The sequence below is a fragment of the Mytilus galloprovincialis genome, chromosome 3 (genome assembly GCF_965363235.1).
Source record: "Mytilus galloprovincialis chromosome 3, xbMytGall1.hap1.1, whole genome shotgun sequence".
Lineage (NCBI taxonomy): Eukaryota > Metazoa > Mollusca > Bivalvia > Mytilida > Mytilidae > Mytilus > Mytilus galloprovincialis.
Genome location: NC_134840.1, coordinates 12,334,359 through 12,347,415, shown reverse-complemented (window position 1 = coordinate 12,347,415; position 13,057 = coordinate 12,334,359). Strand labels below are relative to the sequence as shown.

Sequence of the window (13,057 nt, the reverse complement as noted above, 5' to 3'; positions counted from 1 at the left end):
CCTTCTAACATCTGTTTATATCCTGTCTCAATTCTTTACCTTGGTATATGAAGGACAGTTTTATCTGTTACATGTATATTTTTTAAAATACCTTTCAACTTCTGTGTATATATTCTTTTTATAATGTTTCTCAATTCCCTCCCTTTCAAATAAATATAAAACCATTTCCTAAATACCTTCAAACCTGTGTATAGATTCTTTCTATAATGTTTCTCAATTCCCTCCCTTTTAAATAAATATCAAACCTTTTCCTAAATACCTTCCAATCTCTGTATATATTCTGTCTTTCTAGCTGCCTCCTCCACAGATGTTTTAAGGCCCTCAGTTTATAAATACCTTTCAATCTCTGTATATATTCTGTCTTTCTAGCTGCCTCCTCCACAGATGTTTTAAGGCCCTCAGTTTATAAATACCTTTCAATCTCTGTATATATTCTGTCTTTCTAGCTGCCTCCTCCACAGATGTTTTAAGGCCCTCAGTTTATAAATACCTTTCAATCTCTGTATATATTCTGTCTTTCTAGCTGCCTCCTCCACAGATGTTTTAAGGCCCTCAGTTTATAAATACCTTTCAATCTCTGTATATATTCTGTCTTTCTAGCTGCCTCCTCCACAGATGTTTTAAGGCCCTCAGTTTATAAATACCTTCCAATCTCTGTATATATTCCTTCTTTCTAGCTGCCTCCTCCACAGATGTTTTAAGGCCCTCAGTTTATAAATACCTTTCAATCTCTGTATATATTCTGTCTTTCTAGCTGCCTCCTCCACAGATGTTTTAAGGCCCTCAGTTTATAAATACCTTCCAATCTCTGTATATATTCCTTCTTTCTAGCTGCCTCCTCCGCAGATGTTTTAAGGCCCTCAGTTTATAAATACCTTCCAATCTCTGTATATATTCCTTCTTTCTAGCTGCCTCCTCTGCAGATGTTTTAAGGCCCTCAGTTTATAAATACCTTCCAATCTCTGTATATATTCCTTCTTTCTAGCTGCCTCCTCCACAGATGTTTTAAGGCCCTCAGTTTATAAATACCTTTCAATCTCTGTATATATTCCTTCTTTCTAGCTGCCTCCTCTGGAGATGTTTTAAGGCCCTCAGTTTATAAATACCTTCCAATCTCTGTATATATTCCTTCTTTCTAGCTGCCTCCTCCGCAGATGTTTTAAGGCCCTCCATTGGTACATACAGAACAGTTTTATCAGCTAATCTCCATCTTGTATCTGTTAACTTGGCTAGGAACCTATGTAAGTGTGAGGCAAATTCATTCTGTATACCTTAACATGGTTAAAGAATATATACAAAATATCAATTGTAATAAAGGATGTCATTTCATGACACCTTATTAGGACATACATGTGTTGTTTTTTTTTAAATAACAGGGGCTTTCATATGTTTCCTGAAAAAAAATTCTGGCCTACATATGTTTCCTGTAAAATTAAAGGGGCTTTCATTTCATTTTAGTCCTGGAAATTTAAAAGGGCTTCCAGTTATCTGCAACTTATTGGGGCTTGTATATGTTCCTAAAAACTCACTGAAGCTTACAAATATGTTTCCTGAAAACTTACAGGGGCTTAAATTTGTTTCCTGAAAACTTATAGGGCTTACATATGCTTCCTGAAATTTATTGGGGCTTACATATTTTACATGAAACTTGTTTGAGCTCACATAGGTTTCCTGAAAATTAATAGGGGATTTTATATATTTCCTTGAAACTTATAAAGGCTTACATGTAATTCCTGAAAACTTAAAGAAGCTAACACATGTTTTCTGAAATCTTATCTGGGTTTACATAAGTTTTCTGACAAATGTTTGGGGATCATAGATATTACCTGAATACTTATTGGGGCTTACATGTTTCCTGAAAAACTTTTTTAATTTACAGATTCTATGAGATTCCACTGAGTGAAAACAAATTTCTAAGTAATATAAATTCAGAAATTATTGCGATGTTTTTATTATTGCCAAGAATGCGACAGGGTAATAATCACAATAATTTAACTTGCATTGTAATTGCTTTTATATGAATTAAACAGAATTTCTCACGATATCACAATAATTTCTGAATTTACAGTAATAAAAATAATGTATTTTAAAGGATACTATCTGGCCATGAAGTATTCTCAAAGAAAGCCGGTGCAAAGAATCCATCCATCAGTCTTAACAAACTCTGTAAGTGTTGTCCTTGAAGGGACCCATACCGAAATATCTTGTGGAAATTATCTGCCGTTAACTTTGTAGTAAATTGACATTTAATAAAGTATGTCATTTGTTCTATTGGATATCCTGGTATGGTAAATTCTATAACAAATCCTCTGTACTGGTCCATATAAGCTATCATCAGCTGTAATCCAGGGTCATCTAGAAACTTCTCCAATGCGTAATTGTGGGATTCTTCCCACATAGAGGTCTTTAAGTTTGTAACCATAATTCTCTCCTTTAACATGTGTACCTATATAAATAAACAATTACTTAGATAACAAAAAAAAACATCGCTTTAAAGTAGGGATGTCAACAAGTACTTGAGTATTCAAGTATCGCTCGGTAGCATCGAGTATCGATTACCAAAATGATACTCGACTAATAGGTTTCCTGTTAGAATGTTGTTGCTTTCTTAAGTTAAACTAACAATATTGTTATTGAGAGCACCTCCCAGGACATTATATATTATTCAAAATTTAAAAAAAAGAATACTATTTAAATGTTTGCGTTTTCTGCTATTTAGAATTCCTCAAAAAGGTATATGTACACAATGTAGGATATATGAACAAGAGCATTTTCCCAAGCTGACACTTTTAGCTAATCTAAGTCACTCCCTCACCTCTGTACCATCAGATCATATCTTTTCATCAGCAGGACTATTAGTTACCTAACAAATTTGAGAAATCAGTACGTTCGAAGTTGCACCCTGTATCGACCATAAAAAAATGATTAATGGCATTAGTAAGTTATAATTATCACCTCTTTGTTGATCATTAAATGTGTTGTTTTACGGTTTCCAAATGCTGCTTGAGTAATAATTTTTCAATAGATCTTAACTGATAACTTGACCAGTTTACATAATTAGTACACATAGTAAATGATCTAAAATTATTCAATTATGGTAAAAAAATCATTTGACTTTTATCTAGTCCTAGGTATTAATGTTGAGGGTTTTACAATTATAGGACAACGACCTACAACACATTAAATAGTATAATTTCGTGTTTCCATTTTGTATAGTCTCACCGAGCGAGTACTCAAGTATCGCTCGGTAAATCGAACGAGTAATTGATTACTAAATCTTCACCGAGTTGAGATCCCTACTTTAAAGACATAGTTCCCCTGTTGAAATAAACTGTGGAGTAAACTAGACATTTTAATACTACAATTTTATTTTTAGGCTATTGTAGATGAAGAATATGTGGGGTCCTTTTTATTTTTTGATAACTTTAATTGATGGATTACTAATTTGTTGATGTTTCAACAAGTCTATTTTTATTCCTATCTAAAATGACAATGCTCTAAAAAAAAACAACATTGTTTTCCATTTGTATCTTTGAATATATATATTTTAAATTTTGCTATTCTCCATTTGTTTCCATTTTATACCTCACATTATCTTACCACTGATGGCTTCTGTGGTGTTTGTACTTTTTTGGCCACAATAGGTGGCTGTATCTCTGGAATTCCCCCATCTGCCCCCTCTGGAGTGCTGATTTCCTCTATAAAATATCATAAAAATGTCAGATCTGAAAACATGTAATACCAATAATAGCTACACCACAGGGCACTGTTATCATGGTAATTAGGGTAATAAGTTGGCTATTTTAACTGTAACGGCTATAGCTATTCCATCTATTAAGCAAAAATTAAATTGGCAGTTTATCTATAACCACCAATATATATGTTCCTGTCTGGTTTTAATAAGACACATGTATGCAGAACAATGGATGGCAATGACTATGGAAGACCTCACTTTGTAAGGCTTATAAAATGAGTGTGGTTTTTCATCTATTAAAAAAAATCAATTTTATTGTTAGAACTATATAAACAAAGAGTAAATGCTTAGTCTGCTTAAAAAATCAGGATTGATTTTATTTTAAAAGTTATTTAGATAAAAGACTTACTACGTGTAACACATAAACACTAAAACAGGGATCCATAAGATAATGATTTCTATTGGTTGCAGTGGTTGAATCCAATAAAAAGCGGATGAGCATGTGTAAATTTGAAAAGGAAAATAGTTATTGTATACATGTAAGTCTATAATGTACTGTGAGTGAGTGAATATGAATTCTGATATTTGATTTAAAATTAGTGTTTCCACCTCTCACCAATCTCACATTGTCATTGGATGAAGTAATGACATTTTTTTTTATTTTCTTTTCCAAGAAAGCAAAAAGGATCCTTATCAAATTAAGCAATCAAATATAACTCAATAGTTGAAGAAGAACCAATTTCGAAATGAAAAGAAAACAACAAGTGTCTGCTAGAATTTCTTCTTACCATAGTATATATCTGAGATTACTTTAGGTGTCAGACCACCAATTACCCCCTCTAATTTAGAACATATGTGAAAGTAGGTCTACTCGGACAAAAAATAGTGCATTTGATGTCATTGTTTCCTTGAACTAACCAACAAATTTGCAGAAATGAAACTTTTGGTGAAAGGAAGATATATTTAGACCATTTTGAGTCAAAATTCACTTGTCTTTTGAGTTTGCATTAAAAATTCAGGATTAATGCGCTACATACATTGTAGTACACTAATTTAAGATTTCCAGAAAACCAGGAGTTATTTTGGTAGTACCTGTGTTTTCAAGATCAGAAATTTCTTACAAGACTTTAAACATTGGTTGAAAATTAGCATGTAGGAAGGTGATACATGTACAATTCAGGATATATCTGGTTTCCTTGAAGTTAAACTTGAGGTAAAATATTTAGAAAGCTGTGAAAATTGCAAAATTTGGTTGAACAGATAGGGATTTTTAATTGGTGGTCTGACACCTATAGCACTGTACTATATTATTAATATCAGGGTGTATATGGCATATTCAAAGGTTTTTAATAAATCCACTTTAATAGTCCAATTAATCATGACTGTTTCCAAGGTTTAAACATCACCCATATATTTTATATTTTGAGGATGAGCCAATCAGGCAAGTTTTTGTGTTTGTATGTTTTATTGCATTGTATTAATCAATGTTTAAGGGCAGGATAACTTTCTGGTAGTAGGCAATTACAACCAGAATTCGTAACAAGTTCACTATATTGTGTTGATTGTCCTTCATAAGCAATACAATGAAGATATCAACTGGTCTGGGTACACAGTTATCGTCCCTTGATTTTTGTTGTCCCCAAATATAGTGTGGAAAGTGCGTTACTTTAATTTTTTTAATACCTCTTCCAGATGTTTTTCTTCATGTTTTATGTCTTAAATAGCAAATAGGGGATGAATTTACACTTAAAAAAATTTGGGTGATGAATTTTAAAGTATTAAAGTAATGATTTGGTCCAGCTGAAAAAGGTTAAAAATTAGCACATAATATAGAAGCTGTCAAAAGATTTAAGGACCCCCTTAACATAAAATTGTCCGTCTTTTGAGTTAGAGGCGATGAAGATTTCTTTAATTTTGATATAATTGTCCCAAAAGTAGTACAGCACACTGTAAAAATTTAATTGAGAAAGCATTTTTTTATTTTCATTTATTGTCTTAGTCTAATTTAAAGAAAGAAATGCAGTTACTAAATAACTGTTCTCAGACCAACTTTAGGTGGGTTGAAGGGTGTAGCTGAGTGGACAATATCAAATGCAATTCAGTTGTTTGTTTACTTTAACACCTACATCATTCTTCTACAGAAACAGGGGGAAAATGCCCATCAAATTGAAAATCCAAAAAAGACTATCTTTCTAAAACACAAAAAAAGTATTTAACTTTTAAATATCTAGTGGATGCCAGGCGTTACATTTTTTCCAACTGCACAGGTTAGTCTGTACTCAGAGTAGTTTTTTTTTTATGTGTGAATACATCTATTTTTGTCCATTTGTTATGATGCTCGATGTCGGCCTTAAAACTTTTTCAACTGCACTCAGCACCTCAGAGCAGTTTTTAAGATGAGTATTAAAGTTTTTGAGATGTAAATACAACTATTGTTGTCCATTAATTTGTTATGATGAACCTTGATTAACCAACTACATCTGTCAGATCATACTGTACATTTAACATACATTTGTAAGGATGACAACTTTTTTACTTTTTTACGAGCTCCAACATAATTTAGGACCGTGAACGAAACGGAACAGATTTTCCGGATGTTTTATTTTAAGGGGACTCATTTAGATATATGAAGTCATATATAATTAGGATTTCTGGTATAAGATACGTGATAACGAATTAAATAAATATTTTATTACATGCAACAGATTCGTTATTACTTATTCAATCGAAAAAAAAATAATTTTAGGATTATACAAGTGAGGACACAGATCAGTGTGGATGAGTGCGTTGTCACGTTCTTTTCTGACAAAAAGAGCTCCCCCTTTTACCCTATGTTGAACTGTAATGCACAGTCACAGTGACGACCAACATATAGCAAGTACAACAAAATTAGCAGTGTTCTTATGTAATATTTCGTTTTAATGTTTAAGACTATAATGGAATAAACACTGATTAGATATAGGAAGATGTGGTATGAGTGCCAATGAGACACTCTTCATCCAAATAACAATTTATAAAAGTAAACCATTATAGGTCAAGGTACGACCTTCAACACAGAGCCTTGGCTCACACCGAACAACAAGCTATAAAGGGCCCCAAAATTACTAGTGTAAAACATTCTCCCATATGAAAAACAGACGACAAAATATCAATTGGAAGGCTTAACTCAATAAAAAAAAAAGCTTAAATTAACACACTATGAACGAATAAATTTGATCTGCGATACCTGAATGAAAACACATATCTTATAAAATTATTAGGAATAATATCTAAGGTCAAAAGTAAATAAACAAGTTAAAACAAAGCTAGTTGGTAAGATACCACTGTGAAATATTTAACAATATTTAGAAAATCATGGATTACCAAATGATTCTGATTAAATATGTTCCACAACTTTAATTTTGGATAGCAACAAAAACACTTAAATTAGGAGAAGAACACATAAGGTGCATTTCTGCATCGGTGTGATTTTGATATGCGGGGTGGTATCTGTGAACCTGCATGGTGTGCGGATTTTGATATGCGGGTGGTATCTTTGAACCTCCATGCATGTACTGATTTGTATGGTTTTTCTTCTGTTCCTTGGTGGTGGTCGTTATTTACATGGGTCGCTACAAAAACTATAAATTTGATAAAGATCTTCCAAGTAAGAAAATTTTTCGTTTAAATGTGGACATTGTTCCTTAAAACATTAGTCCTATAACATATGACTTCGGGGCATTATTTACTCTTTCTATTTACTATTCTGATAAAAAAAAAAAAAAAAATATCAATCACGGTGCAACCCGCATTAGACAAAAAATAAAAAAAATGAAAATATCAGCATGAAAACGTTGAATAGTGAATATATAATGCGAAGGCATATATTATAGGACTACTTAAAACATATGAGGCCCCTCAAGGGGGGGTCCTAGTAATCACATAATCACCATTTTTTTGCCAATATAATCACATAATCATTAAATATTTGCTTATCTTTAGTAATCAAATAATCATAAACTAAAAATACAGTCCTAGGTAATCAAATAATCATGAAATATTTGGCTTAATAATCAAATAATCATTAAAAAAACGGCCAAGTAATCACATAATCAAAAAACCCCATGAGGGCCCTCACATATCCTTTCAGGTTTTTAGTAACAACAATATACCAGATATGGCAGATACCAATATAGATACTCATAACTCCTGCAAAAGCCAACTGATAAAAATCTTGTGAATATGAATATTTACATTTTATGTTCTAATTATCTTTAAAAATTCCTAACATTCTGTTCTATGGTTTGATGAGTTGCCATGAAAAGAACAGGACTGATGATCAAACGGCTGGAGGATCGAAACATATAAATACGGTTTAATTTGTTGTACGGGGTCAGTTTAAATCCCGTGAATTTATTCATGATTCGTAATTTCTAGAAACAAATTATGACAAATAGTGCAGACTTGAGGAAAAACGAACCGTATAGTATTTGAAATGCAAAAGTTATTGCGAAATTATATGAATTATAATATTTGCGATAACAATTTAAATCTGAGAGCACGATTTAAAAATAATAAAAATTTCACGATGACGAATTGAATTTGGTTTTTTTAAGGATTGGAAGCAATCTAGGATCATTATTTTAATCCATGATCTAGAGTTACAAAAATCTGATCATCCGGTTCCGATAACGATGATCAACCGTGATAACATTTTTTCGAATTCGTGATTTCGAAATAAAATAATATATAAGCCAGCCTCTACTGTATGATCTGATTAACTAGTATGGCCTTTTGGTGTCTAAGTTCTGAGACTGACTTTCCGGGCAGAAAGAAAAGGTTTTGTGTAGTAAATTCTATATAAATTGTACAAATTTGACCAGCTTTTCATCTTGTTTTAATTTGTACAATTTATTTGAAAACTGTAGGGGAAAAAATAAGGTTTAATTACTAGTATTAGATTGAGCTACTAATAAAACAGACCATTGACTTCTCTATAGTTTGTCAAAGCCAATGTTATTAAGAAATATGTGCAAACTTGTTAAAAAAACCTATATTGAATAAATAGAAAAGTAACTTGAGATATAAAAAGGGGCGGAGGAGAGCCCTCATCAGAAATAAAATAAACAGAATTGTATTTAAAACATGCAAATGATGCCTTTTATTAAAGGGTCAAATAAAAATTTCTACTCGCCTACTGTGGTATCTTATCTTCGTATGAAAGTCGTTCGGTCAGATTTGGGTACGTTAAATCCAATGTCTCGTATAAAGTGAGTGCCCCTCTCTTTACAAGTTAAGAACCTTTACAAAAACTCTTTAAGGGACACGAAGATGGCCGGTTTAATTTCTGTCCCTATTCAATATACCCTAATTTTTCCGTGGCAGTCCAGAATTCCCAAACATTCATTACAAACGGCCTCTATTACAGGACCTACCTATTGCATTTATTAATTTGTTCTCCTCTCCTCCTGAATATGCATGAAGTATTTGCCACTGGACGTTAAGCAAACAACAATCAATCCGCCAATCATTTTAAAGAGGAAAATGCCGAATCTTAAAAGACTCCGTATCTATAAGAGCATGCTCGTACTTTAAAGGTATTCTAATGTTAGAATTATATGGCTTCAAATATTAGAGGTGATACATGACGAAGTACAATCTTAATCAAACCTTCATTTGTCAAAGCTTTTATTTACCTGGAGTATCCGGCTCATTTACAACACCTTTGGACGACTTGGTTTTAGGTGATATAGTTCTTTTCTTTGTTTTTGGTGAACTTCTTTTTGAGCTAGAAAGTCCAGCTTTAGAACTTCTCCGTGACCCTGATCTAGATGAAGCCTTACTCGTCACTCCTTTTTCTTTTGTTTCTGCACTTTCTTCTTCCATACCTTTTTCTTTCCTTGACCAGGATAAATTCTGCGAATGAAAGAGATAGGACCAGTGTCCCGTCCCCTTAATATATTCACTGCATGTGACCAATTTTCAAAAAATCTTTTAATCTTTACTATAGAATAAACAATTAAACAGCATCATGTGTGTGTTCACTTTGATTATAACAACATATTGAATATTTTTTTTCAACATACAATCCAAAATAGAAATCTCTAAAGCTCAGCACTGTATTTTGATAATTTTGAGCGAATTTAATGTATTTATCAAGGTAATGTAAGAGAAGGACGTTTTTACCAAAAACAAATTTCTATCCTATGTATTGCCTTTCAGATAAAAATCAATTCATTTGGGTAGAGGACCACTACACAGCCAATTTTGCAAAGGTACTATTTTTGTACTTAAAATCTGCAGTACTGAAAATTTACTTTTGATATTAAGTACTATTTCTTTACTTTAAAATTATTGTACTGTTTACGTACCTGTATTTTACAGTACTTGATTTGTACTTCAAATTTTGGTACAGAAATAATACCAAAAGCGATCACAATATTCCATGTTTGAAAATCATAATTTTAAGAGATTTGAAATAGACATACTATTAAAATGCTGAAAATGTAACGTTGTAACCAAAAATATGTAGTACTTAAATTTTCAAGTACAAATCAAATACTGTAAAATACAGGTACCTAAATATTACAATAATTTTAGAGTAACAAAATAGTACTGAATATTAGAAGTAGATTTCCATTACTACAGATTTTTGGTACAGACATAGTACCTATGCAAAAGTAGCTGTGTAGCTACGAGCTACATCTAAAATTTGAATTATGATTTTTTTTCAAATCATTAATGAAAGTGAAAACCCTGTACGTGAAACAAATACCTCTCTCTTTCAAGGCTATATGTGTGATATGTGTCAATAAGCAAACAGCATAGAATCCTACACCCGACCTATCGCGCATGTTATATGTAAATAATTTAATCTTAATATAATTACATTTACAAAATTGCAAGGGTTGATGTTGTCTTAGGCTGGTTCATGGTCAACAACTAGAAGTGAACATTACAAACATGTCTGTTAACATCAGACAGGAACTAGGAATGGCCATATTTATTTGAGTGCCTAACGACCGAAGTTTGTATACAAAAAAAACATTCTTTGACATAAGTTGAAACTTATTCGATTAACACTACAACTGTATATTTATTTTTACGAAAGTTTAATCATTTGGGGAATTAAATTTTTATATAAATTAGCAATATTTTACCTTAGATTATCCAGTGTTGTCGTGACTTGAATGTGAAAGTGAAAAACAAAAATCGAATGATTGTGTTTCCTTTGTTTTAACGAATCACTGACTCTTATTCAAAAGTATACTGCATGAAATCAAGTTTAAATTCCTTATTGTCAATTTTATTAACTGTTGAATAACGGTAGGAAAGTACACGTGGTCATGTGCAATTGTCTTTTTTTATTTGATTATGATTTGATTGATTTTAACAACCAATAAAAAAATATTATTTGCTGAATCTAACTCGACATGTATTGAGTCTTTTTTTATATTTGGTCAAGTTTTTCAACTAAGTCAAAATCGGGTCCAAAATTGAACTTAATCTTTACTACAAGATTGATATTTGAGGTTCTTAGATATGGTGAATCTTACCGTGTATTCAGGTTTTGGGTTTTGGGACCCGTTTTAACAATCTTTTTGTTTGATTTCATTATATTAAGATTGAATTCTTTGGGTTCTGGATATGCAGAAATTAACCATGAATTTAGAATTTAGATATTGGAGCTATAATATCAAGACGAATGCTGTTTACATACTTGGCTTACTGTTCAAGGTTCGACCTCTGTGATCACCAGATCGCACCGGCCAAAATGCGCCCTGTGCGACATTTTACTACAGCAACATTACTATTATCAAGATTTGTGTTCTGTCGCCGATCGTGCAAGACCATCATGGGTCACCAATGTCGTTACAAAAAAGGTCGTCATAAAAATTAACCCGGTAAACTGCTTTTTCCATTTTTTATTACAAGACACAATGTCTTTACACATATTAACCTGAAGTATATTCTTCCAAACAACCAATTTCTGTTAGGTCATTTGGTGTTTTTGTTTTCAGTCGGGAAATTACTTGTTTTGAAAAAAAAACGTATACTATGGATTAATCTATTTTCGTGGGTATCAATTTTCGTGGATTGCTGAAAACTTGCATATTCGTGGATATTTGATTTCGTGGTTTTTCAAATCTCTGTATACAAAGCCTATTGAAAATATGTTATTCGTTGAACATTTGAATTCGTGGTTCACCTGTACCCACGAAAATTAGTTTCCAATCGGAATAATAATGAATTCACAGATATATTATTTGCTCGATCATACCTTAGTTATCACAAAATATATAGCTTAAAGATAATTTTGTCAACGATAATGACTATTATCAACTCCAAAACACAACATTTTGGTAGAAAATTGAACCCTATGATAAAAAAAAAACTCTATATCCCAAATTATGACCTTTAATGAATTTCAAGGATTCCAAATCCTTGGGACAAATAAAAAAAATAAGCACATCCAAACAGTTTACCCGAGCACATGCAACTGAATACGAAAAAGGAAGAAGATAACATACTTTAATTGATTTTTTATCTTCTTGATTCAGTATAGAGTTGAACAAAGCAAAATATGAGACTATAATGTAGCTGCCTAAATACACGCAGTCTCAGGGTTTGATTGACATATTTATTGCGGCTAATCCAGACTAAATCCCATAAAATGTGAAAATATTGGATAAATAGTCTTTCCAGTTGAGGAATGATAAACTCTATGAACTCGAACGTACATCTTGTCTCCTGCATTTAGTTGTAATAGTGTTGAAGTTGTTCCGCTTCCATAATGAGTATAGCCATAGCTTCCACCATATGCTAAACCATGACCGTCTTTTAAAAGTTCAAATTCTAATTTCTGTCCTGGATAAACTAATATTGTACAGAAAAATGCATACAATCCACTTTTAGGGGATGTGAAAACAGCGCTGTCGCCATGAAATGCACCGTGTGAGTCAAATTGAACTGATCTGAATGGTATAGTCTGATCGTCTCCAAGATTAGAAATAGTTTCACTCACATACGCCCGAAAGGCAATTTTATCTGACACCGAAAGTCTTTTGCTTTGGTTTGATACACTCACTGTTTGGTTTGAATGTTTGCTTTCAATCCGATCTAAATTTAACATTTCGTCGTTTTTATTGGAGGTTTGAGCTAAATTTTCCGTTTGACAACCACATTTCTGAAGAACTGCATTAGTTTTTTCTAGTTCATCCATCATTCGGACCAGAATTTTGTAGGAACTTCTAATTTCCAGCAACTCTCCTCTCAACAATTTCATTTCATCGTCTACAGCTGCCGCAAGAAGCCCAGCACACAAAAATATAAGTGACGATATAGTTATATAGAATTGAAGTTCCAACATTCTGAAATCAGGTT

The 13,057-nt window shown here is 32.3% G+C and overlaps 1 protein-coding gene across 1 annotated transcript in view; it reads right to left on the bottom strand.

The window, feature by feature from the left end:
* The window catches only part of LOC143067200 (dynein axonemal heavy chain 2-like), a 101,029-nt gene extending 90,084 nt beyond the window's left edge, over window positions 1-10,945 (bottom strand). Inside the window, exons 1-5 of the mRNA XM_076240295.1 lie at window positions 10,834-10,945; window positions 9,370-9,589; window positions 3,601-3,698; window positions 2,098-2,446; window positions 1,107-1,271 (exon numbers count right to left, since the gene is read on the bottom strand). Of these exons, the coding sequence (XP_076096410.1) occupies window positions 1,107-1,271; window positions 2,098-2,446; window positions 3,601-3,698; window positions 9,370-9,559 (802 nt within the window). The 5' untranslated portion in view covers window positions 9,560-9,589; window positions 10,834-10,945. The remainder of the gene's footprint in view (window positions 1-1,106; window positions 1,272-2,097; window positions 2,447-3,600; window positions 3,699-9,369; window positions 9,590-10,833) is intronic.
* Between the last annotated feature and the right edge of the window lie 2,112 nt (window positions 10,946-13,057).